Below are 26,831 nucleotides of genomic sequence, written 5' to 3' on the forward strand. Positions count from 1 at the left end.
GTTTGTTTTGACTGTGGGCCTTAACTGGGACTATAATAATAAAAGCCCATCATTTCAACATCCTCTTTGACTCATCCTGAGTGTCAATATCTGCTCACGACTACTCTACTACATCTACCCTCAACACACACACACGCTGTAGACAGAGAGAGAGAGAGAGAGAGAGAGACAGAGAGAGAGAGAGAGAGGTTGTGTAGTATGATCATTAACTAATTGAACATTTCAGCAGAGGTGATCATTTCCATCCAGGTTTAGTAGCTTGATGGTTAGAGATCAGACTATAAAGAGAGGTAAAGAGATGTGAGAACATTGTGAAGTTCTGATCTAATTAACAGTCAGTCTGTTAATTAATAAACCATCAGCTGTGTTAGATGATAATCTGCTGCTGTGTTGTGTCTCCTTCTCTCCGTCAGATTCCTGTCAACTCACACTGGACACAAACACAGTGAACAGAAACCTCAAACTGTTTGACAACAGGAAGGTGACACGTGTGATGGAGGATCAGTCATATCCTGATCATCCAGAGAGGTTTGACTACTTCTGTCCTCAGCTGCTGTGTAGAGATGGTCTGACTGGTCGCTGTTACTGGGAGGTTGAGAGGAGAGGAGAGGTTGATATATCAGTGAGTTACAGAGGAATCAGGAGGAGAGGAGGCAGTAGAGACTGTGTGTTTGGAGGTAATGATCAGTCCTGGAGTCTGATCTACTCTGATGATGATCGTTACTCTGTCTGTCACAATAACAGAGAAACATCCATCTCCTCCTCCTCTGTCTCTGGTAGAGTAGCAGTGTATGTGGACTGTCCTGCTGGCTCTCTGTCCTTCTACTCAGTCTCCTCTGACTCACTGATCCTCCTCCACACCTTCAACACCACATTCACTCAGTCTCTCTATCCTGGGTTAGGGTTCTGGTCTCCTGGTTCCTCAGTGTCTCTGAGTCCTCTGGAGGACGGAGAGTCTCCTCCTGTTTCTTACAGCTGATCAGTTGAGTCTGTTCAGGATCACACTAACAGACATATTATATTTACCAATATAGGCGATGAGAACAAAGACCGTATATTTAACACTAACGCTACATTTCTAAACTTTACCGCTGGCTGTCATCTCTCCAGTCAAACAGCGTCTGTGTTCACAAACAATGTTCTCAACTGCAAAGTCTCATGTTGGGTCTTAGTGATTTAAAAATATACGGTCTTTGTTTTCATCGCCATGGAGACAGATTCTCTATCCATCAGAAGTATTTATTCTTATATTAATACATATATATATATATAAATATTTATAAATATATATAAGTATATATAAATATGTATCTCACAAGTTCATGTTTTAAAGTGTATTCACTAAATCATGATCAGGTTAGAAAGAGAGAGACTTTTATTATGAAATTATTTAAAATTAGTCTGGATTTAACAAAGAAGAAAGTTTCAGGATGTTTCAGAATAAAAGTCTGAATATTTTCAATTAAAAAGATGAAATATTACAAAATATTTTAAGATAAAAAGGGAGTTTATAGATTAATTTATTCTAAATGAGTCTGGAGTGAATGAATGAATGAATGATTTATTATTTCAAACATGTAAAAACAAAACAATTAAATAAAAGAATAAAAACAACAAGATTCACAGGAAGGTATTTTATTTTGGAAATACGGCAGCTGATTACTGCCAAAAAGAAAAGATTGTGGAATAAATATTCATGAACATTATTACGTTTATAATATTCTTCTCCTGTTTAACTCTGATGTAAGAATGTCAATAAAGTTATTCAAACAAACAAAAACCTTTATTTTCACAGTTTTTAAAACAAAATATTAAGATTGTTTGTCTTTTAATATTTCACATTTTTCCCCAAAATATTGAAACTTTTTAAAACCCGTACCACATTTATTAGAAAGCTCCAACTCCTCCCGCTGCACGCTGTCTACCTTCCAGAGAAACTTTATTGATTCCTAGCTGATGAACGGTGGAGCAGTGGATATGACACAAGCCTAAATGACCTGTAATGTCAATGATGAAGACCTCTTCAGGGCCCCGAGCCACAGCTTGGACTGGCTCTGGTCCAGTTTAAATAAAGTTTTCTCCCCCGCTGCAGCGCTCCATTTGGGTGTGTGTGTGTGTGTGTGTGTGTGTGTGTCAGAGGTCATGAGGCTGTCCATCAAAACAGCGGAGGCAGCGTGTTGTCACCGTAGAAACACCATGGTGAGAAGACCTGAGAGAGACAGACAGTTATCATACTGAACACACAGACAGACAGACAGACAGACAGACAGACAGACAGACAGACAGACAGACAGACAGACAGACAGACAGACAGACAGACAGACAGACAGACAGACAGACAGACAGACAGACAGACAGACAGACAGACAGACAGACAGACAGACAGACAGACAGACAGACAGACAGACAGACAGACAGACAGACAGACAGACAGACAGACACACACACACACACACACACACACACACACACACACACACACACACACACACACACACACACACACACACACACACACACACACACACACACACACACACACACACACACACACACACACACACACACACACACACACACACACACACACACAGAAAGAGAGACAGACAGTTGTGTCTCTGGAGCAGTCCAATGTTAACCCAGCCCTGATAGAACCAGACTCCATCCACTAAATCAGGGTTTTAAAACTTGTTTTCTTGTCATCTTACAACAGACCTAATAAAGTTTCAATTTAGACTTTTTACTAAATCTGCATCATGATGTTGTTATTTCAGCATACTTTTTATCTGTTTATTGAAATTAAAAAACAGCGAATTCTGAACTTTAAATAGCGCTGGAAGTCATCATATTTATGAGGAGCCTACAGCTCTACACCGGCGCCGGTGAACACCAATGATCCTGAAAACTAACTCACACCATTTCAGCAACGCTGCTGTTTGTGTGTGTGTGTCTGTGTATGTGTGTGCGTGTGTGTACGTGTTACCTAGTGTGTAGGCACAGGCCAGCTTCTGATTGGTGGAGACGTGCAGGCAGCGTGGAACCATTGAGCCGCTGTCAGTGTGGAGGGGGAGCATCAACACTGCGACACACAGCAGGGCCAGCAGCACACACAGCAGCCACTGAGACACACTGGGACGCACAGCTACACACACACACACACACACACACACACACACACACACACACACACACACACACACACACACACACACACACACACACACACACACACACACACAGGCTCAGACAGACAGACAGACAGACAGACAGACAGACACACACACACACAAAAACATTAAGATATTTCAAAAAAGGTGGAATAAATAAAAACACAGAATAACAAATACAAACAGCTCAGAGCTGATCAGAGAGTGAGTTGTTTCCACCTTTTTTTGGGCCACTAAAAGGCAACAAAAAGGCGAAAAAAGGGCGAAAAAAAGGGCGACTAAAAGGGCGACTAAAATGCCACTAACAGGTGACTAAAGGGCAACTAAAAGGGCGACTAAATGGCCACTAACAGGTGACTAAAGGGCAACTAAAAGGCGACTAAAAGGCCACTAACAGGTGACTAAAGGGCAACTAAAAGGCGACTAAAAGGCCACTAACAGGTGGCTAAAGGGCAACTAAAAGGCGACTAAAAGGCCACTAACAGGTGACTAAAGGGCAACTAAAAGGCGACTAAAAGGCCACTAACAGGTGACTAAAGGGCAACTAAAAGGCGACTAAAAGGCCACTAACAGGTGGCTAAAGGGCAACTAAAAGGCGACTAAAAGGCTACTAAAAGGCCACTAAAAGGCCACTAACAGGTGACTAAAGGGCAACTAAAAGGGCAACTAAAAGGGCGACTAAAAGGCCACTAACAGGTGACTAAAGGGCAACTAAAGGGCGACTAAAAGGCCACTAACAGGTGACTAAAGGGCAACTAAAAGGGCGACTAAAAGGCCACTAACAGGTGACTAAAGGGCAACTAAAGGGGCGACTAAAAGGCGACTAAAAGGCCACTAACAGGTGACTAAAGGGCAACTAAAAGGCCACTAACAGGTGACTAAAAGGCGACTAAAAGGCCACTAACAGGTGACTAAAGGGCAACTAAAAGGCCACTAACAGGTGACTAAAAGGCGACTAAAGGCGACTAAAAGGCGACTAAAAGGCGACTAAAGGGCAACTAACAGGTGACTAAAAGGCCACTAACAGGTGACTAAAGGGCAACTAAAGGGGCGACTAAAAGGCGACTAAAAGGCCACTAACAGGTGACTAAAGGGCAACTAAAGGGGCGACTAAAAGGCGACTAAAGGGCAACTAAAGGCGACTAAAAGGCGACTAAAAGGCGACTAAAGGCGACTAAAGGCGACTAAAAGGCCACTAAAAGGCCACTAACAGGTGACTAAAGGCGACTAAAGGCGACTAAAAGGCGACTAAAGGCGACTAAAAGGCCACTAAAAGGCCACTAACAGGCGACTAAAGGGCAACTAAAAGGCGACTAAAGGGCGCCTAAAAGGCGACTAAAGGGCGACTAAAAGGCGACTAAAAGGCGACTAAAGGCGACTAAAAGGCGACTAAAAGGCGACTAAAGGCGACTAAAAGGCGACTAAAAGGCCACTAACAGGTGACTAAAGGGCAACTAAAGGCGACTAAAAGGCCACTAACAGGTGACTAAAGGGCAACTAAAGGCGACTAAAAGGCCACTAACAGGTGACTAAAGGCGACTAAAAGGCGACTAACAGGTGACTAAAGGCGACTAAAAGGCCACTAAAAGGCCACTAACAGGTGACTAAAGGCCACTAAAGGGCGACTAAAGGCGACTAAAGGCGACTAAAAGGCGACTAAAGGCGACTAAAGGCGACTAAAAGGCGACTAAAGGCGACTAAAAGGCGACTAAAGGCGACTAAAAGGCGACTAAAGGCGACTAAAGGCGACTAAAGGCGACTAAAAGGCGACTAAAGGCGACTAAAAGGCCACTAAAGGCGACTAAAAGGCCACTAACAGGTGACTAAAGGGCAACTAAAGGCGACTAAAAGGCCACTAACAGGTGACTAAAGGGCAACTAAAGGCGACTAAAAGGCCACTAAAAGGCCACTAACAGGTGACTAAAGGCCACTAACAGGCGACTAAAGGGCGACTAAAAGGCGACTAAAGGGCGCCTAAAAGGCGACTAAAGGGCGACTAAAAGGCGACTAAAAGGCGACTAAAGGCGACTAAAGGCGACTAAAAGGCGACTAAAAGGCGACTAAAGGCGACTAAAAGGCGACTAAAAGGCCACTAACAGGTGACTAAAGGGCAACTAAAGGCGACTAAAAGGCCACTAACAGGTGACTAAAGGGCAACTAAAGGCGACTAAAAGGCCACTAACAGGTGACTAAAGGCGACTAAAAGGCGACTAACAGGTGACTAAAGGGCAACTAAAGGCGACTAAAAGGCCACTAAAAGGCCACTAACAGGTGACTAAAGGCGACTAAAGGCGACTAAAAGGCGACTAAAAGGCGACTAAAGGCGACTAAAGGCGACTAAAAGGCCACTAACAGGTGACTAAAGGCGACTAAAGGCGACTAAAGGCGACTAAAGGCGACTAAAAGGCGACTAAAGGCGACTAAAGGCGACTAAAAGGCCACTAAAGGCGACTAAAAGGCCACTAACAGGTGACTAAAGGGCAACTAAAGGCGACTAAAAGGCCACTAACAGGTGACTAAAGGCGACTAAAAGGCGACTAAAAGGCCACTAACAGGTGACTAAAGGGCAACTAAAGGCGACTAAAAGGCGACTAAAAGGCCACTAACAGGTGACTAAAGGGCAACTAAAGGCGACTAAAAGGCCACTAAAAGGCCACTAACAGGTGACTAAAGGCCACTAAAGGGCGACTAAAGGCGACTAAAAGGCCACCAACAGGTGACTAAAGGGCAACTAAAAGTCGACTAAAAGGCGACTAAAGGCGACTAAAAGGCGACTAAAGGCGACTAAAAGGCGAGTAAAAGGCGACTAAAAGGCGACTAAAAGGCGACTAAAGGCGACTAAAAGGCGACTAAAGGCGACTAAAAGGCGACTAAAAGGCGAGTAAAAGGCGACTAAAAGGCGACTAAAAGGCGACTAAAGGCGACTAAAAGGCGACTAAAAGGCGACTAAAAGGCGACTAAAAGGCCACTAACAGGTGACTAAAGGGCAACTAAAGGCGACTAAAAGGCCACTAAAAGGCCACTAACAGGTGACTAAAGGCGACTAAAAGGCGACTAAAAGGCGACTAAAGGCGACTAAAGGCGACTAAAAGGCGACTAAAGGCGACTAAAAGGCGACTAAAAGGCGACTAAAAGGCGACTAAAAGGCGACTAAAGGCGACTAAAAGGCGACTAAAAGGCGACTAAAGGGCAACTAAAAGTCGACTAAAAGGCGACTAAAGGCGACTAAAAGGCGAGTAAAAGGCGACTAAAAGGCCACTAACAGGTGACTAAAGGGCAACTAAAGGCGACTAAAAGGCCACTAAAAGGCCACTAACAGGTGACTAAAGGCCACTAAAGGGCGACTAAAGGCGACTAAAAGGCCACCAACAGGTGACTAAAGGGCAACTAAAAGTCGACTAAAAGGCGACTAAAGGCGACTAAAAGGCGACTAAAGGCGACTAAAAGGCGACTAAAAGGCGACTAAAGGCGACTAAAGGCGACTAAAAGGCGACTAAAAGGCCACTAACAGGTGACTAAAGGGCAACTAAAGGCGACTAAAAGGCCACTAACAGGTGACTAAAGGGCAACTAAAGGCGACTAAAAGGCCACTAACAGGTGACTAAAGGCCACTAACAGGTGACTAAAGGCGACTAAAAGGCGACTAAAAGGCGACTAAAAGGCGACTAAAAGGCGACTAAAGGCCACTAAAAGGCGAGTAAAAGGCGACTAAAAGGCGACTAAAAGGCGACTAAAAGGCGACTAAAAGGCGACTAAAGGCGACTAAAAGGCAACTAAAAGGCGACTAAAAGGCCACTAACAGGTGACTAAAGGGCAACTAAAGGCGACTAAAAGGCCACTAACAGGTGACTAAAGGCCACTAACAGGTGACTAAAGGCGACTAAAAGGCGACTAAAAGGCGACTAAAAGGCGACTAAAAGGCGACTAAAGGCGACTAAAAGGCGACTAAAAGGCGAGTAAAAGGCGACTAAAAGGCGACTAAAAGGCGACTAAAAGGCGACTAAAGGCGACTAAAAGGCGACTAAAAGGCGACTAAAAGGCGACTAAAAGGCCACTAACAGGTGACTAAAGGGCAACTAAAGGCGACTAAAAGGCCACTAAAAGGCCACTAACAGGCGACTAAAAGGCGACTAAAGGCGACTAAAGGCGACTAAAAGGCGACTAAAGGCGACTAAAAGGCGACTAAAGGCGACTAAAAGGCGACTAAAGGCGACTAAAAGGCCACTAACAGGTGACTAAAGGGCAACTAAAGGCGACTAAAAGGCCATTAACAGGTGACTAAAGGGCAAATAAAGGCGACTAAAAGGCCACTAACAGGTGACTAAAGGCGACTAAAAGGCGACTAAAAGGCGACTAAAAGGCGACTAAAAGGCGACTAAAAGGCGACTAAAAGGCCACTAACAGGTGACTAAAGGGCAACTAAAGGCGACTAAAAGGCCATTAACAGGTGACTAAAGGGCAACTAAAGGCGACTAAAAGGCGACTAAAAGGCCACTAACAGGTGACTAAAAGGCGACTAAAAGGCGACTAAAGGCGACTAAAAGGCCACTAACAGGTGACTAAAGGGCAACTAAAGGCGACTAAAAGGCCATTAACAGGTGACTAAAGGGCAACTAAAGGCGACTAAAAGGCGACTAAAAGGCCACTAACAGGTGACTAAAAGGCGACTAAAAGGCGACTAAAAGGCCACTAACAGGTGACTAAAAGGCGACTAAAGGCGACTAAAAGGCCACTAACAGGTGACTAAAGGGCAACTAAAGGCGACTAAAAGGCGACTAAAAGGCCACTAACAGGTGACTAAAGGGCGACTAAAGGCGACTAAAAGGCGACTAAAGGCGACTAAAAGGCCACCAACAGGTGACTAAAGGGCAACTAAAAGTCGACTTAAAGGCGACTAAAGGGCAACTAAAGGCGACTAAAAGGCGACTAAAGGGCCACCAACAGGTGACTGAAGGGCAACTAAAAGTCGACTAAAAGGCGACTAAAGGCGACTAAAAGGCGACTAAAGGGGACTAAAAGGCGACTAAAAGGCGACTAAAAGGCGACTAAAGGGCAACTAAAAGGCGACTAAAGGGCAACTAAAAGGCGACTAAAAGGCCACTAACAGGTGACTAAAAGGCGACTAAAGGCGACTAAAAGGCCACTAACAGGTGACTAAAGGGCAACTAAAGGCGACTAAAAGGCGACTAAAAGGCCACTAACAGGTGACTAAAGGGCGACTAAAGGCGACTAAAAGGCGACTAAAGGCGACTAAAAGGCCACCAACAGGTGACTAAAGGGCAACTAAAAGTCGACTTAAAGGCGACTAAAGGGCAACTAAAGGCGACTAAAAGGCGACTAAAGGGCCACCAACAGGTGACTGAAGGGCAACTAAAAGTCGACTAAAAGGCGACTAAAGGCGACTAAAAGGCGACTAAAGGCGACTAAAAGGCGACTAAAAGGCGACTAAAAGGCGACTAAAGGGCAACTAAAAGGCGACTAAAGGGCAACTAAAAGGCGACTAAAAGGCGACTAAAAGGCGAGTAAAAGGCGACTAAAAGGCGACTAAAAGGCGACTAAAGGGCAACTAAAAGGCGACTAAAGGGCAACTAAAAGGCGACTAAAGGGCAACTAAAAGTCGACTAAAAGGCGACTAAAGGCGACTAAAAGGCGACTAAAAGGCGACTAAAAGGCGACTAAAGGGCAACTAAAAGGCGACTAAAGGGCAACTAAAAGGCGACTAAAAGGCGACTAAAAGGCGAGTAAAAGGCGACTAAAGGCGACTAAAAGGCGAGTAAAAGGCGACTAAAAGGCGACTAAAGGGCAACTAAAAGGCGACTAAAGGGCAACTAAAAGGCGACTAAAGGGCAACTAAAAGTCGACTAAAAGGCGACTAAAGGGCGACTAAAAGGCGACTAAAGGGCAACTAAAAGGCGACTAAAGGGCAACTAAAAGGCGACTAAAAGGCGACTAAAAGGCGACTAAAAGGCGACTAAAAGGCGACTAAAAGGCGACTAAAAGGCGACTAAAAGGCCACTAACAGGCGACTAAAAGGCGACTAAAGGCGACTAAAGGCGACTAAAAGGCGACTAAAGGCGACTAAAAGGCGACTAAAGGCGACTAAAAGGCCACTAACAGGTGACTAAAGGGCAACTAAAGGCGACTAAAAGGCCACTAACAGGTGACTAAAGGCGACTAAAAGGCGACTAAAAGGCGACTAAAAGGCGACTAAAAGGCGACTAAAGGCGACTAAAAGGCCACTAACAGGTGACTAAAGGGCAACTAAAGGCGACTAAAAGGCCATTAACAGGTGACTAAAGGGCAACTAAAGGCGACTAAAAGGCCACTAACAGGTGACTAAAAGGCGACTAAAGGCGACTAAAAGGCCACTAACAGGTGACTAAAGGGCAACTAAAGGCGACTAAAAGGCCATTAACAGGTGACTAAAGGGCAACTAAAGGCGACTAAAAGGCGACTAAAAGGCCACTAACAGGTGACTAAAAGGCGACTAAAAGGCGACTAAAAGGCCACTAACAGGTGACTAAAAGGCGACTAAAGGCGACTAAAAGGCCACTAACAGGTGACTAAAGGGCAACTAAAGGCGACTAAAAGGCGACTAAAAGGCCACTAACAGGTGACTAAAGGGCAACTAAAAGGCGACTAAAAGGCCACTAACAGGTGACTAAAAGGCGACTAAAGGCGACTAAAAGGCCACTAACAGGTGACTAAAGGGCAACTAAAGGCGACTAAAAGGCGACTAAAAGGCCACTAACAGGTGACTAAAGGGCGACTAAAGGCGACTAAAAGGCGACTAAAGGCGACTAAAAGGCCACCAACAGGTGACTAAAGGGCAACTAAAAGTCGACTTAAAGGCGACTAAAGGGCAACTAAAGGCGACTAAAAGGCGACTAAAGGGCCACCAACAGGTGACTGAAGGGCAACTAAAAGTCGACTAAAAGGCGACTAAAGGCGACTAAAAGGCGACTAAAGGCGACTAAAAGGCGACTAAAAGGCGACTAAAAGGCGACTAAAAGGCGACTAAAGGGCAACTAAAAGGCGACTAAAAGGCAACTAAAAGGCGACTAAAAGGCGACTAAAAGGCGACTAAAAGGCGACTAAAGGCGACTAAAAGGCGACTAAAAGGCGACTAAAGGCGACTAAAAGGCGACTAAAGGCGACTAAAAGGCGACTAAAGGGCAACTAAAAGGCGACTAAAAGGCGACTAAAGGGCAACTAAAAGGCGACTAAAAGGCGACTAAAAGGCGACTAAAAGGCGACTAAAGGGCAACTAAAAGGCGACTAAAAGGCGACTAAAGGGCAACTAAAAGGCGACTAAAAGGCGACTAAAGGGCAACTAAAAGGCGACTAAAAGGCGACTAAAAGGCGACTAAAAGGCGACTAAAGGGCGACTAAAAGGCGACTAAAAGGCGACTAAAAGGCGACTAAAAGGCGACTAAAGGCGACTAAAAGGCGACTAAAAGGCGACTAAAGGCGACTAAAAGGCGACTAAAAGGCGACTAAAAGGCGACTAAAAGGCGACTAAAGGCGACTAAAAGGCGACTAAAAGGCGACTAAAAGGCGACTAAAAGGCGACTAAAAGGCGACTAAAGGCGACTAAAAGGCGACTAAAAGGCGACTAAAGGGCGACTAAAAGGCGACTAAAAGGCGACTAAAGGGCAACTAAAAGGCGACTAAAAGGCGACTAAAAGGCGACTAAAGGGCAACTAAAAGGCGACTAAAGGCGACTAAAAGGCGACTAAAAGGCGACTAAAGGGCGACTAAAAGGCGACTAAAAGGCGACTAAAGGGCAACTAAAAGGCGACTAAAAGGCGACTAAAAGGCGACTAAAAGGCGACTAAAGGCGACTAAAAGGCGACTAAAAGGCGACTAAAGGGCGACTAAAAGGCGACTAAAAGGCGACTAAAGGGCAACTAAAAGGCGACTAAAAGGCGACTAAAAGGCGACTAAAAGGCGACTAAAGGGCAACTAAAAGGCGACTAAAAGGCGACTAAAAGGCAACTAAAAGGCGACTAAAGGGCAACTAAAAGGCGACTAAAGGGCAACTAAAAGGCGACTAAAGGGCAACTAAAAGGCGACTAAAGGGCAACTAAAAGGCGACTAAAGGGCAACTAAAAGGCGACTAAAGGGCAACTAAAAGGCGACTAAAGGCGACTAAAAGGCGACTAAAGGCGACTAAAAGGCGACTAAAAGGCGACTAAAAGGCGACTAAAAGGCGACTAAAGGGCAACTAAAAGGCGACTAAAGGGCAACTAAAAGTCGACTAAAAGGCGACTAAAGGCGACTAAAAGGCGACTAAAAGGCGACTAAAAGGCGACTAAAGGGCAACTAAAAGGCGACTAAAGGGCAACTAAAAGGCGACTAAAGGGCAACTAAAAGTCGACTAAAAGGCGACTAAAGGGCGACTAAAAGGCGACTAAAAGTCGACTAAAAGGCGAAAGCAAAGTGATTCCCACCTGTGTGGACCGGCAGCTGCAGCGCCCTCTGCTGTTGTCCTCCTGGTCTCCTCCTCTTCCTCTCCTCCTCTTCCTCCCCCTCTCCTCCCCCCTCCTCCCCCCTTCTCAGCTCGGCCCAGACCTCCCGTCCCCCCCGCTGGCCTCCTCCTCTCACCTCCAGGCGGAACCGGTCTCTGCGGCCGCAGTTAGCCGGGGACACGTCCAGGTGGCGCACCACCCTGACAGGAACAGGAAGTCAGTTTAACATCCTGTTTCTATGATATGATGTAACTACATTAGTTTACTTTGTGAATGGGATCAGAAAAGGTTCTTTATGTGATGGGTTTGGTTTTCTCTGAATGTATCAGACTTATTTTGAAGACCCGCTGATCATGGGTTTCAGAATACTGATACGGATCCTTGGGGAATCAAAGTATTTGTAGTATTTGTAGTATTTGTGTACTTACAGGTCGACACAAGACTTGGCTCGGACGCTGCCCTCGGCCTCCAGCACTCGGTAGAGAGACGGAGACGTGCACAACACTACACGCACACACACACACACACACACACACACACACACACACACACACACACACACAGACAGACAGACAGACAGACACAGAAAAACTGTGTAAATGTTATAGAAAAAAAGTTGGAATATTTCAGAAAAAATGAGACAGACAGAGAGACTGACAGACAGGTACTGACTCTTGCAGTCCAGGGTGAAGCTGTAAGGGTTGTAGAGAGTGAGAGACAGACAGACAGACAGTCAGACAGACAGGTACTGACTCTTGCAGTCCAGGGTGAAGCTGTAAGGGTTGTAGAGAGTGAGAGACAGACAGACAGACAGGTACTGACTCTTGTAGTCCAGGGTGAAGCTGTAAGGGTTGCAGAGAGTGAGAGACAGACAGACAGTCAGACAGACAGGTACTGACTCTTGTACTCCAGGGTGAAGCTGTAAGGGTTGTAGAGAGTGAGAGACAGACAGACAGTCAGACAGACAGGTACTGACTCTTGTAGTCCAGGGTGAAGCTGTAAGGGTTGTAGAGAGTGAGAACTCTGCGGTGGCAGCGTCTCTGTTCAGAGAAGAAGAGAAGCTCCGAGGGGAACAGGAAGACAGGCAGCGTCGCCGCGGTAACACCGCCTGTCTCCCCGCCACCTGTCGCCCCGACACCCGTTGCCGCGGTAACGCCGCTGCGCCCCCCCTGTCCTTGTCCCTGTCCCTGTCCCTGTCCCGGTACGTCATGGTTGTTCTTCCGCCTCATTGGTCCGCTCGTTGTGGTGTCCCACACGCAGCCATGATCCGAGCGCTGTCATTGGACGCCTGGGCACTGTGACGTCACAGCATGGCCCTGCCCCCTCCTGCAGAAAGGAAAATATTATCAGTATAGTAATCACTTAAAAGATATCTTTTTTCCCACCAGACTCCATGTAAATAATCAGGACTTTTAGTGTGTATAGAGCCAGCATATTTCCACCAGACTCCATGTAAATAATCAGTACTTTTAGCGTGTATAGAGCCAGCATATCTCCACCAGACTCCATGTAAATAATCAGGACTTTTAGCGTGTATAGAGCCAGCATATCTCCACCAGACTCCATGTAAATAATCAGGACTTTTAGCGTGTATAGAGCCAGTATATTTCCACCAGACTCCATGTAAATAATCAGGACTTTTAGCGTGTATAGAGCCAGTATATTTCCACCAGACTCCATGTAAATAATCAGGATTTTTAGCGTGTATGAGCCAGCATATTTCAAACAGACTCCATGTAAATAATCAGGACTTTTAGCGTGTATAGAGCCAGCATATTTCCACCAGACTCCATGTAAATAATCACTACTTTTAGCGTGTATAGAGCCAGCATATTTCCACCAGACTCCATGTAAATAATCAGTACTTTTAGCGTGTATAGAGCCAGCATATTTCCACCAGACTCCATGTAAATAATCAGGACTTTTAGCGTGTATAGAGCCAGTATATTTCCACCAGACTCCATGTAAATAATCGGGACTTTTAGCGTGTATAGAGCCAGCATATTTCCACCAGACTCCATGTAAATAATCACTACTTTTAGCGTGTATAGAGCCAGCATATTTCCACCAGACTCCATGTAAATAATCAGGACTTTTAGCGTGTATAGAGCCAGTATATTTCCACCAGACTCCATGTAAATAATCAGTACTTTTAGCGTGTATAGAGCCAGCATATCTCCACCAGACTCCATGTAAATAATCAGGACTTTTAGCGTGTATAGAGCCAGCATATCTCCACCAGACTCCATGTAAATAATCAGTACTTTTAGCGTGTATAGAGCCAGCATATCTCCACCAGACTCCATGTAAATAATCACTACTTTTAGCGTGTATAGAGCCAGCATATCTCCACATGTAAATGGGTGAATTAAGGGTTTATTTCAACCAAACCAGAGTGGTGATTGTTGGAACAGTGGAAAGATGAACCAAGACGGCTTTTGATAGTTTGATTTAGTTTCTGTCCACTTTGAATGAAGTGTGTTTTACGATGATAAAAGTCCTGATTATTTACATGGAGTCTGCTGGTCTGTTTCATGTTAAACTAAAAGGATCTTACTCTATAACTGAAAATATTACCCGTATAGTTTTCTCTCCTAGCAGCCTGTATTTGCCTAATGTCCTGCTTTCTATGTACCAACATTAATCAGCAGTAGGACGTATTATTAGTGTTTAACTGAACTAATAAACCCGGAAACAGAGCTAACTTGTTGTGTAGCTAAAGCTAGCTGCTCCGTCTCACCGACCCGGCAAATAACCGGGAAAATACCGCGAAAATAACCAAGCAGAAATCACCGTTAGCTGCTGGAAACGTCCACAGACCCGGGAAGTGTCCGCAGAAGCAGTCAGACTGGACTTTATTCAGTAGAACCGCGGGTTCGAGTCTCTACTCACCCTCCGTTCACTCCAAGCTGTTGCTTTCCACAAGCTCCGCCCCCTCTAGATTCATCAACCAATAGGCGTGAAGGGAGCAGGAGAGCGCGGCGTTCTATTGGATGACAGTCACATTCTGTGTTTACATCGGAGTGAATTTTAATAAATGTATAAATAATATTAAATACATTTAAATAGATAATTAAATGAATGTGTTATTAAATAAAAAAATTAAGTAATATGTGGTAATCATTAGTTTTCATTCACAATCATTTTCTAGAATGTATAATTATAATTTAAATAGTTATATATTTAATTTTATTATTTATTTTATTTAAATCAATGTATTAATAAATACATGAATTAGATGATATATTTAAACCATTTGTGAAACATATAATTATAATTTAAATAGTTATAATTATATAGTTATATACATTTGATTATACTGTTTATACAGTTATTTTTTAGTTGATTTTCATGAATAACAATAAGCCATTTGACAGAAGAGTTAATTAATATTTTTAATAACATAATTTTTATAAATTTTATGCATTAGGTCTTTTTTATTTTAAACACTTTGCAAATAATTTATTTTATTATTTTTATTGTTTATAAATAATTTGTCCCGAAGCTTAAAGTGCTGCTTTCAGGTGCTGTCGGAAAATAAACCTACGACTTATCTTGACCTTAAATAAAGCTTTTCTCAACACTCACTGACGAGATTTTAAGAGTCCTTCTCTATGTTGTTATTTGTTAAATAAATAGCTTTTAAAAAAAAGTATTTAAAAAAATAAATTCTAAAATAAATATGAGAAAAAAACTACAGTATCAGTTTCGACAATTAAATATAAAATTATCAGTTTCTAATGTTTTAATTATTCTATATTAATACTAATTTGTTTTTCTAAACAAGTGACATTTAAAATGTGTTTTTCTCAGATTCACTCGGTCCCTGAAGGCACCATTCCAAAATAAATAACCCCAAAACTACATATCTATCAGGACAACTAAATGTTCAATTGACGTCAGTATCAGTTTCCAATACTTTAATTTAATATTCCTTTTAAATATTTATTTAAATCTGTCCCCGTTGTTTTCTAAATGCGTAAACAACGTGGTGACGTGGTTGTCAGATTAACGCGCTTGTCACTGGGACCCTGAAGGCAGCCTCGCTCCCTGATTGGTCCGCCGGTCCTCTGCGTCTCCAGACGCGCCCCCCGCTCCAGAGAGTCACCTTGCCCGGCCGCTGCTGCTGCTGACCCGGTTACAGAGAGAGCAGGTGGACCGTCCGGCTCGGAGGCGGACAGACAGACAGGCGGCGGGAATCTAACCTGGGACTCTGCGACCGGCGACAACATGGCGGAGACTAAACCTAAAACCTCTCCGAAGGCCATCAAGTTCCTGTTCGGAGGCTTGGCCGGGTAGGTTCCGCTGCTAGCTCCCATGCTAACGGGCTAATGACAGTTAGCGGTTAGCCGTTAGCTGTTAGCAGTTAGCAGTGATTTGTAGCCAGCAGGGCCAGTGTCGTGTCAAAGTCTGCCCCATTGATCCGTGTCTCGAGACCTTTAACGTTTAAGACCTGTGACGCTGAAACCGGGCCGGACCGGGTTAAAAGCGAGCTGCTATCCAGGCTAACAGCTAGCTCCACATTCACAACAGCTAGCGTCACTGAAACTTTGGTTCTGTTCACTCTCATGAATTAAAAAGTCGTAATATTTTAAGTAATAAATCAGTAACATTTCAAGTAAAAAAGTGGAAATATTTTAAATAATCAATCAGTAATATTTTAAGTAAAAATGTGGAAATATTGTAAATTTTAAATTCGTGATATTTAAAGGAAAAAAAGTTTAAACATTTCAATTAAAAAGTCTGAATATTTTAACAAGAATGTCGTAATATTTTAAACATTAAAGTCATAATATTTCAACAATAATAGTGGTATTATTTTAAGACAAAAAAGTTGTAATATTTAAAGAAAAATTCATGTTAATATCAAAAATGTTCTGTTGTAATCCTGTTTAATTGTCTTGTAAGTTTTTTGGGGTTTTTAAACTATTTGTTACACAGATTTGGGGCTAAATTCAATTGATAAAAAAGGTTAAAAATACCACATTAAGACTTGAATGAACCATAATTTACCCTGACGCTAATGGCCCCGATACAAATAGGGTTTCTGGGGTTTTTTTAGGAAAAAAAGAAAGTTTTAAAAACACGTCAAATGCATCAAAAAATCATCAAAGAAAGAAATTAAAAAGCGTAAAAAAAAAAATTTAGCAGAAACAAGATGTGGAGAGAAATGTCAAGGAGCATCACAAATGTAAACGCAGACGTCATTGTTATGTTAAAAACTTATCGGCCGTTTTGAATGTTTATGTTTATGATTCTCAAACCAGTTCCTCCAGAATATGTTTGGTTATTTATGGTGCTGATCTACACATTTACACAAGGATCCCCACCAGACTCCATGTAAATAATCAGGACTTTTAGCGTGTATAGAGCCAGCATATTTCCACCAGACTCCATGTAAATAATCAGGAATTTTAGCGTGTATAGAGCCAGCATATCTCCACCAGACTCCATGTAAATAATCAGGACTTTTAGTGTGTATAGAGCCAGCATATCTCCACCAGACTCCATGTAAATAATCAGGACTTTTAGCGTGTATAGAGCCAGCATATTTCCACATGTAAATGGGTGAATTAAGGGTTTATTTCAACCAAACCAGAGTGGTGATTTTTGGAACAGTGGAAATATGAACCAAGACGGCTTTTGATAGTATTATTTAGTTTCTGTCCACTTTGAATGAAGTGTGTTTTACGATGATAGAAGTAGTGATAATTTACATGGAGTCTGGTGGGTTTGGTGATGGTGATTTCGGGGCTGTTTCACGTTAAACTAAAAGGATCTTACTCTTTAACAGAAAGGTCTATCTCTGTAAAGAGCCCTGTTAACTTACATTACAGCTTCTTTGTCTCTTAATACTGGACCAGTATGTCAGAGATTGTTGTTCCTATCAGTCACTCTCTCTCCGTGTGTCTAAATGTCGTGACCTCTAGCAGACTGTAAAGGTCTCAGGGAGCGTTGAGCAACAGCTGCTGAACTCTGAGCAGTTCAGGGTTCACCCTGCAGAGGCTGATAAGAGTCATTACTACACAATGTCCACACATCTGATAACTGGTATCACTGAGCAGATACTCACCTGTCTCTCTCTGACCTGTCTCTCTCTCTCTGACCTGTCTCTCTCTCTCTCTCTCTCTCTCTGTCTGTCTGTCTGTCTGTCTGTCTGTCTATCTATGTATCTATCTATCTATCTTTCTATCTATCTTTCTATCTATCTATCTGTCTCTCTCTTTCTCTCTCTCTCTCTCTCTCTCTCTCTCTGGCCTGTCTGTTTGCAGGATGGGGGCCACAGTGTTTGTGCAGACTCTAACCTGTCTGTCTCTCTCTACCTGTCTCTCTGCAGGATGGGGGCCACAGTTTTTGTGCAGCCCTTGGACCTCTCTCTCTGACCTGTCTCTCTCTCTACCTGTCTCTCTCTCTCTCCCTGTCTCCCTGCAGGATGGGGGCCACAGTATTTGTGGAGACTCTGACCTGTCTCTCTCTGACTTGTCTGTCTCTCTGACCTGTCTCACTGCAGGATGGGTGCCACAGTGTTTGTGCAGATACTGACCTGTCTCTCTCTGACCTGTCTCTCTGACCTGTCTGTCTCCCTGCAGGATGGGGGCCACAGTGTTTGTGCAGACTCTGACCTGTCTCTCTGACCTGTCTCTCTCTGACCTGTCTGTCTCTCTGTACCTGTCTCCCTGCAGGATGGGGGCCACAGTTTTTGTGCAGCCCTTGGACCTCTCTCTCTGACCTGTCTCTCTCTCTACCTGTCTCTCTCTCTCTCTCCCTGTCTCCCTGCAGGATGGGGGCCACAGTATTTGTGGAGACTCTGACCTGTCTCTCTCTGACTTGTCTGTCTCTCTGACCTGTCTCACTGCAGGATGGGTGCCACAGTGTTTGTGCAGATACTGACCTGTCTCTCTCTGACCTGTCTCTCTGACCTGTCTGTCTCGCTGTACCTGTCTCCCTGCAGGATGGGGGCCACAGTGTTTGTGCAGACTCTGACCTGTCTCTCTGACCTGTCTCTCTCTGACCTGTCTGTCTCTCTGTACCTGTCTCCCTGCAGGATGGGGGCCACAGTATTTGTGCAGACTCTGACCTGTCTCTCTCTGACCTGTCTCTCTCTGACCTGTCTGTCTCTCTGTACCTGTCTCCCTGCAGGATGGGGGCCACAGTGTTTGTGCAGCCCTTGGACCTGGTGAAGAACAGGATGCAGCTGAGCGGTCAGGGTACCAAGGCTCGGGAATATAAAACCAGCTTCCACGCTCTCTTCTCCATCCTGAAGAACGAGGGGGTCGGAGGCATCTATACCGGGTACTCTATTATATCTCTAGTATATCTCTATTATATCTCTAGTATATCTCTATTATATCTCTACTTTATCTCTATTATATCTCTAGTATATCTCTATTATATTTCTAGTATCTCTATTATATCTCTACTATATCTCTAGTATATCTCTATTATATCTCTACTATGTCTCTAGTATATCTATTATATCTCTAGTATATCTCTATTATATCTATTATATCTCTGGATATAATCTCTGGTTTAATGCTAACGTTAACCAGCTATCAGACTGGAGGGTCCGTGGACATGGTTTAATGCTAACGGTAACAAGCTATCAGACTGGTCAGTCCGTGGACATGATGTAACGCTAACGTTAACCAGCAGACTGGTCAGACCGTGGACATGGTTTAACGCTGACATTAACCAGCTATCAGACTGGTCAGTCCGTGGACATGGTTTAATGCTAACGTTAACCAGCAGACTGGTCAGACCGTGGACATGGTTTAACGCTGACATTAACCAGCTATCAGACTGGTCAGACCGTGGACATGGTTTAACGCTGACATTAACCAGCTATCAGACTGGTCAGACCGTGGACATGGTTTAACGCTGACATTAACCAGCTATCAGACTGGTCAGACCGTGGACATGGTTTAACGCTGACATTAACCAGCTATCAGACTGGTCAGACCGTGGACATGGTTTAACGCTGACATTAACCAGCTATCAGACTGGTCAGTCCGTCGACATGATGTAACGCTAACGGTAACCAGCTATCAGACTGGTCAGTCCGTGGACATGGTTTAATGCTAACGTTAACCAGCTCTCAGTCGCTTCATCTCTCGCTCCGTCTCTTTTCTTTCTCTTATGTGAAATAAAGCTGCCTTCAGGTGCGGTCGGATGTTGGTTTCCCTATTTTTAATGTCTTTGACATATTCTGTCTCTGTGTGTGTGTGTCTATGTATGTCTGTGTGTGTGTGTGTGTGTGTGTGTGTGTGTGTGTGTGTGTGTGTGTGTGTGTGTGTGTGTGTGTCTCTCTCTCTTTGTGTGTGTGTGTGTGTGTGTGTGTGTGTGTGTGTGTCTCTGTGTGTATCTCTGTATGTGTCTCTGTGTGTGTGTGTGTGTGTGTGTGTGTGTGTGTGTGTGTGTATCTCTGTGTGTGTCTCTGTGTCTCAGTCTGTCAGCAGGTCTGTTGCGTCAGGCGACCTACACGACGACCCGTCTGGGGATCTACACCATCCTGTTTGAGAAGATGACCGGAGCAGACGGGCGGCCGCCAAACTTCTTGTTGAAGGTAATATTTGATATGCAGAGAAGCTGGAGCTGAGAGGAGCAACGACATCTCTGAGAGAATCAAGTCGGAGCAGAAGCACATCCACGCGCCAGCGGTGGTTATCTGAGTGTGAGAGCTAGGCCTGTAATAGTAACGGTGTGTCTCCCCCTGCAGGCTCTGATCGGTATGACAGCCGGAGCTGTTGGAGCGTTTGTCGGGACTCCAGCTGAGGTCGCTCTGATCAGGATGACAGCCGACGGACGGTGAGACAGACAGGGAGAGAGGCAGACAGACAGGCAGGGAGAGAGACAGGCAGGCGGACAGACAGGCAGACAGACAAGGAGACAGGCAGACAGACAAGGAGACAGGCAGACAGACAGAGAGACAGAAAGACCTTCTATGTTAATTTGTTTCACACATAAATATAAAACCCAAAGTTAACATAATCTCTCTCTCTCTCCCTACCTGTCTGTCTCTCTCCCTACCTGTCTCTCTCTCTACCTGTCTCTCTCCCTACCTGTCTGTCTCTCTCTCTACCTACCTGTCTCTCTCTCTAGTCTCCCAGCAGACCAGAGGAGAGGTTACAGTAATGTTTTTAACGCTCTCGCTCGGATCACCAGAGAGGAAGGTGTCACCACGCTGTGGAGGGTAAACATCCCATAATATACCATCCATCTATCCATCCATCCATCCATCCCATAATATACCATCCATCCATCTCATAATATACCATCCATCCATCCAGACACAATCCATCCCATTATCATGTTCCTCTCTGTTTCTTCATAGACTTTAAATAACTTGCAAATTATAGTTTCAGCTCCTCAACATTTAACTATTTCATTCACTAAATGTTCCAGATGTTTTGCTGATGAGTGTGTTTGTGTCGTAGGGTTGTATCCCCACGATGGCTCGAGCTGTGGTGGTGAACGCCGCTCAGCTCGCCTCCTACTCTCAGACAAAACAGGCGCTGCTCGACTCAGGTAACCATTATACCCTCATACAGTATACACTGTATACACTTTATTTACCCACCAGACTCCATGTAAATAATCACTTCATTCAAAGTGGACAGAAACTAAATCAAACTACCAAAAGCCATCTTGGTTCATCTTTCCACTGTTCCAACAATCACCACTCTGGTTTGGTGAAAATAAACCCTTAATTCACCCATTTACATGTGGAAATATGCTGGCTCTATACACGCTAAAAGTCCTGATTATTTACATGGAGTCTAGTGGAGATATGCTGGCTCTATACACGCTAAAAGTCCTGATTATTTACATGGAGTCTGGTGGAAATATGCTGGCTCTATACACGCTAAAAGTCCTGATTATTTACATGGAGTCTGGTGGAGATATGCTGGCTCTATACACGCTAAAAGTCCTGATTATTTACATGGAGTCTAGTGGAGATATGCTGGCTCTATACACGCTAAAAGTCCTGATTATTTACATGGAGTCTGGTGGAAATATGCTGGCTCTATACACGCTAAAAGTCCTGATTATTTACATGGAGTCTGGTGGAAATATGCTGGCTCTATACACACTAAAAGTCCTGATTATTTACATGGAGTCTGGTGGAAATATGCTGGCTCTATACACACTAAAAGTCCTGATTATTTACATGGAGTCTGGTGAAAATATGCTGGCTCTATACACGCTAAAAGTCCTGATTATTTACATGGAGTCTGGTGGAGTTTGGTGATGGTGTCTTTAAAGGTGATCTCTGTGTGTTTTCAGGGTATTTCGGGGACGATATTCTGTGTCACTTCTGTGCCAGTATGATCAGCGGTCTGGTTACCACGGCAGCATCGATGCCGGTGGACATCGTTAAGACCAGGTGAGTTAACAGGTGTTCCTACTCTGTTTACATGCTACCAAATACTACACAGCCACACATGTTGCAGCAGGAATGGGACCTGAAAATTGGCAGAAATCTTTTCTTTTTTTTTCTCAGTTTTCTGACATTTTTATTGCTTTTCTGTTTTAAGTTTTGTTGTTTTTAACGACATGAAGATGTAATATTGTAACTTTATAGATCTGTAAAGACATGAGCTGACTTCCTGTTTGTGTTTTAGGATCCAGAACATGAAGATGATCGACGGGAAGCCTGAGTACAAGAACGGTCTGGTGAGTTATTCAAACTCACACAACTTTATTTAAAGGGGTGGTGTGTGTGTGTGTGTGTGTGTGTGTGTGTGTGTGTGTGTGTGTGTGTATATGTAACCTGTGTGTATATATGTAACCTGTGTGTATATATGTAACCTGTGTGTGTGTGTATATCTAACCTGTGTGTGTGTGTATATCTAACCTGTGTGTGTGTGTATATCTAACCTGTGTGTGTGTGTGTGTATATCTAACCTGTGTGTGTGTGTATATCTAACCTGTGTGTGTCCTGTAGGAGGTGCTGATGCGCGTGGTGAGAAACGAAGGCTTCTTCTCTCTGTGGAAAGGTTTCACGCCGTACTACGCTCGCCTCGGGCCGCACACGGTCCTCACCTTCATCTTCCTGGAGCAGATGAACCGGCTGTACAAGACGCACGTCCTGGACCGCTAACGGGACACACACACACACAAACACACACACACAAACACACACACACACACACACACACACACACACACACACACACACACACACACACACTTCATCGCCTTCCTGACGTCATTTTTCATAACTCAGATCTGAAGAAACAGTCGCACATTTAGTCAAGTTCTTCTGTAAGAAGAAAAAATGTTGGACTGTTCCTTTAAATGGTAACTTTGTTGGACTCTATGTTCTCGTGTGTGTGTGTCCTGGTGTACTGGTCCAGTATTAAACAAGAACCAAGCTGTGATGTAACCCTATGACCAATCTCCACCAGACTCATGTAAATAATCACTACTTTTAGTGTGTATAGAGCCAGCATATCTCCACATGTAAATGGGTGAATTAAGGGTTATTTCAACCAAACCAGAGTGGTGATTGTTGGAACAGTGGAACGATGAACCAAGACGGCTTTTGGTAGTTTGATTTAGTTTCTGTCCACTTTGAATGAAGTGTGTTTTACCATGATAAAAGTCCTGATTATTTACATGGAGTCTGGTGGAGTTTGGTGATGGCAAAAGATTGTTGTTCCCATCAGTCACACAGACACACACACACACACACACACACACACACACACACACACACACACACACACAGACACACATTCAGTTCTTTTTGTACAGGAAAGAATCTCATTTAAACATCATTTAGTGATGTTAGTAAATATAATAATAATATGAAGTCTTATTTGTAAGATGATGACTCCCCCCCCTCCCCCACTCCGACAAACACAAAGCATCACGGGATTGCTGGGTAACCATGGTTACAGCCAGTCAAAGTGGCAGCGGAGAGAAAAGATGAATAAATGTTTTTCTGAGCCTCACTTTGTGTTCGAGTCCCTCTGTGAAGTTTAAACCTTTTTATATATATATATATATATATATATATATAATCTGAGTTATTATTGAAGTATTCTTAGACTTTATATATATATATATATATTTTTTTTTTTTATCATGTCATTTTATTCCAATGTTTGGAATATATAATATAGACTTTCTCTGGAAATACTGAACTCAAAATATTTTATTATATTTCAACGTTTACTCAGAATACTACTTGTTAATTTAATATTTTTATATTTATTTTTTTTTTTTTAAAAACGTTTACTACCTTTTAAAAACCTTTTTATTTCTTAAAAGAACAAAAGAAGCAGCCACAACCCAAATATGTTGTTAAAACACATTTTTAATATAAAATATGAATATAAATAATATATATATTACATTACCCCCATTCTCCACTCACTCCACTGGCTTCCCGTCTCCACCAGGATTGAGTACAAGGTTTCCCTCCTCACACATAAATGCATCCATGGACATGCCCCCCCCTACCTCAAAGAACTTATCAACCCACAAAACACAACACGCTCCCTCCGCTCCACTCACTCAAACCTCCTCCACTTACCCAGAACCAGACTCAGGACAATGGGAGATAGGGCCTCCTGTGCTGCTGCCCCACGTATGTGGAACGCCCTCCCTGACACCTTGAGGGCACCTCAATCCACTGACTGTTTTAAAAAAGGTCTTAAGACATTTCTTTTTAGCAAAGCTTTTGGTCCCCTTTAGAATTTTTTCTTTTTTGTTTCTTTTCTTTGTTGTATTTTAAACTGCTTATTTATTTATTTATTTTTTGTGTGTTTCTAACCTGTAGCACTTTGAGATCCTTGATGAAAAGTGCATTATAAATTAAATGTATTATTATTATTATTATTATTAAATATTAAAATGGACAAACTATATTAATATTTAAAAAAAAAATCTAAATATTAATATTATATAAAATATTTTTCAATATTATTTAAAAGTCCGAAGTTGTAGGTTAGTTTACTCAATCATTCCCAATCTAGCAGAGACGGAAAGCGTCGGTATATGTAAGGAGATAACATAGACACACGCTAATTATTGATCACTAAAATGATAGTTAACATTAGTAATTAAACTTAAACAGCTAATGGAAGTCCAAACTGCCTGAGAGCTTCTCCTGTACTATACGGTAATTCCTCTACTATGAGACAGTAAGTCTCGTGGTTATGACCCAATCGTTAGCCTATTTTTATAAAAACGTCTGCTACGGAGCCATAACGTGAGGTACAAAAGGTACAAAGCCGAACGTTCTCCGATGGCACCACTAATAAACAACCCTTCCATGTCATTTGGCCAGGGCAGGGCGATGGAGAAAACAGAGTAAATTAATATTCATACGGGTATGGGAAGTCTCATTAATATTGAAAAGGTCATATACGTGTCTCCTATTGGCTGGCCATGGGTAAAGGGCTCCTATTGGCTGGCCATGGGTAGAGGGCTCCTATTGGCTGGCCATGGGTAGAGGGCTCCTATTGGCTGGACATGGGTAGAGGGCTCCTATTGGCTGGTCATGGGTAGAAGGCTCCTATTGTCTGGCCATGGGTAGAGGGCTCCTATTGGCTGGCCATGGGTAGAGGGCTCCTATTGGCTGGCCATGGGTAGAAGGCTCCTATTGGCTGGCCATGGGTAGAAAGCTCCTATTGGCTGGCCATGGATAGAGGGCTCCTATTGGCTGGCCATGGGTAGAGGACGCAGCCAATGGCTACTGTCAGCCAATGGCTACTGTCAGTAATTCAGGCCAGCAAACTAGTTTGCTGGCCTGAATTACCATACCAGCTTGAATTGTCGAGATTTATTTTGGCTTTCTTATTTTGCCACCATCCTGATTGCCAAGATCTATTTTTCTGTTTCCTTTAATGAGACGGCCCCTGTGTGATCCGGCTACTCTGTGGGAGTGATACCTCTCTGTGGGAGTGGGGCTACTCTGTGGGAGTGATACCTCTCTGGTCTTAACCATCTTTGTCTTGAGTTGATGGCAGATCTGGTGCACCTGGGAGCTGTGAGCTAGTGGGGATAAAGCTCCACCTGGTCAGACTACAGGCTCTCTCTTCACTGCCATCCAGACATCACCATGGCCTGATCACCCCGCCTGACACATCTTGTTTTGGGTTTATTTAAGTTACAGAGACACACCACACATTACGAAAGATATGTTTAGTTTGTTCTTTTGTAACTACACCGTTTACAAAACTTAAACTTATTGCACCAACTCTGCTCCGTTTGCGAGAGTTGGTGCAATAAGATTAAGTTTTGTACACAGTGTGTGTGGTGAAAAAAATTAGATTTTAATTGTGTCAGGCTCCGGTCGGGTTCGGACAGAAAAATTCGGCCCGATCCGGACTCTAACACAGACACACAGACACACAAACACACAAACACACACACAGGTGCACACACACATACACACACACACCCACACGCACACAGACACACACACACACACACACAGAGAAACACAGACACGCAATTTCGTTGTAAGAAACCCATATTTCTGATATAAAAAACTTCGGTCAAATTTGACCCAGGTACAACTCAAGGGTTAATCATCTCAGTATGTGACGATGGAGCCTCCACTTGAGAGTCCTCTGAAGAGTCTCTGATGCATATATTGGATAGTTAATTGTAAATATTATATATATATATATATATATATATTACATTAATGGGATAAGTCTGTAGATATATTGAATAGTTGCTTTTAATCACTATAAAGTATTGTTTGTATAAAGTAAACCTGATATATTAATGATTAAAGTACAGTATATTACATAGTTTCTTTTTAACACTATACAATATTGTTTTTATGAAGTAAACCCTTATACATTTACGGGGAAAAGCCTGTAGACATATTGAAGAGTTGATTGTAATTACTGATAAATAATTGATATAAAGTAATGACTATAAAATAATGGTTCTGCAAGTTATTATCACATAGTTTTTTGTACAGTAGAAAGCCAGTATTAAACAGGAATTTACTGTAAATTGATTGGATAATCATGTAAAATATATGCCTAAAGCTTTTAAGATACTATTAATGTGCTGTCAAATAGGGTAATTTTACATTAATTTGACATGATTTTTGTGTGTTTTTCAGCCAGAAATCTGTACTTTAACAGGGAGTTCTTGTGGATGGATTGGATAATCTTGTGAATTTACCAAAGAAAACCATGTGAAGTGTGGACGTGGCCTTAAG

General features: G+C 43.1%; 2 protein-coding genes across 8 annotated transcripts; one reads left to right on the plus strand and one right to left on the minus strand.

Moving 5' to 3' along the window:
- Nucleotides 1–1,619: 1,619 nt before the first annotated feature.
- On the minus strand, nucleotides 1,620–14,602 carry LOC116060280 (motile sperm domain-containing protein 1-like). 5 transcript variants are annotated; one of them, XM_031313775.1, is made up of 6 exons: nucleotides 14,531–14,602; nucleotides 12,615–12,964; nucleotides 12,067–12,142; nucleotides 11,621–11,838; nucleotides 2,984–3,142; nucleotides 1,620–2,209 (listed from the first exon to the last, which is right to left on the minus strand). In XM_031313775.1, the coding sequence occupies exons 2-6, from the start codon at nucleotides 12,865–12,867 to the stop codon at nucleotides 2,181–2,183; spliced, it is 735 nt and encodes a 244-aa protein (XP_031169635.1). In that variant the 5' UTR covers nucleotides 12,868–12,964; nucleotides 14,531–14,602; the 3' UTR covers nucleotides 1,620–2,180. The 5 variants fall into 5 exon arrangements, with proteins under 5 accessions (XP_031169635.1, XP_031169634.1, XP_031169633.1 ...); XM_031313774.1 differs by having other exon boundaries at nucleotides 12,615–12,961; nucleotides 14,527–14,596; XM_031313773.1 differs by having other exon boundaries at nucleotides 12,615–12,961; nucleotides 14,432–14,581.
- Nucleotides 12,442–23,139, plus strand: slc25a11 (solute carrier family 25 member 11). 3 transcript variants are annotated; one of them, XM_031313767.1, is made up of 10 exons: nucleotides 12,442–12,452; nucleotides 15,812–15,933; nucleotides 18,779–18,931; nucleotides 20,084–20,201; nucleotides 20,355–20,443; nucleotides 20,738–20,828; nucleotides 21,073–21,163; nucleotides 21,923–22,022; nucleotides 22,261–22,312; nucleotides 22,584–22,823. In XM_031313767.1, the coding sequence occupies exons 2-10, from the start codon at nucleotides 15,869–15,871 to the stop codon at nucleotides 22,737–22,739; spliced, it is 915 nt and encodes a 304-aa protein (XP_031169627.1). In that variant the 5' UTR covers nucleotides 12,442–12,452; nucleotides 15,812–15,868; the 3' UTR covers nucleotides 22,740–22,823. The 3 variants fall into 3 exon arrangements, with proteins under 3 accessions (XP_031169627.1, XP_035849406.1, XP_031169626.1); XM_035993513.1 differs by lacking the exon at nucleotides 12,442–12,452 and having other exon boundaries at nucleotides 15,685–15,933; nucleotides 22,584–22,738; nucleotides 22,784–23,139; XM_031313766.2 differs by lacking the exon at nucleotides 12,442–12,452 and having other exon boundaries at nucleotides 15,686–15,933.
- Nucleotides 23,140–26,831: the final 3,692 nt, after the last annotated feature.

The sequence above is a fragment of the Sander lucioperca genome, chromosome 17, assembly GCF_008315115.2.
Source record: "Sander lucioperca isolate FBNREF2018 chromosome 17, SLUC_FBN_1.2, whole genome shotgun sequence".
Lineage (NCBI taxonomy): Eukaryota > Metazoa > Chordata > Actinopteri > Perciformes > Percidae > Sander > Sander lucioperca.

Coding starts and splice junctions, on each gene's coding strand:
- slc25a11 (XM_031313767.1), top strand. CDS start 15,869: ATGGCGGAGACTAAACCTAAAACCTCTCCGAAGGCCATCAAGTTCCTG. Junction 18,932..20,083: donor GTCGGAGGCATCTATACCGG/GTACTCTATTAT, acceptor TCTGTGTCTCAG/TCTGTCAGCAGGTCTGTTGC. Junction 22,313..22,583: donor CTGAGTACAAGAACGGTCTG/GTGAGTTATTCA, acceptor TGTGTCCTGTAG/GAGGTGCTGATGCGCGTGGT.
- LOC116060280 (XM_031313775.1), bottom strand. CDS start 12,867: ATGAGGCGGAAGAACAACCATGACGTACCGGGACAGGGACAGGGACAG. Junction 3,143..11,620: donor GCAGCTGCCGGTCCACACAG/GTGGGAATCACT, acceptor GTGTGTGTGTAG/CTGTGCGTCCCAGTGTGTCT. Junction 2,210..2,983: donor GGCCTGTGCCTACACACTAG/GTAACACGTACA, acceptor TGTCTCTCTCAG/GTCTTCTCACCATGGTGTTT.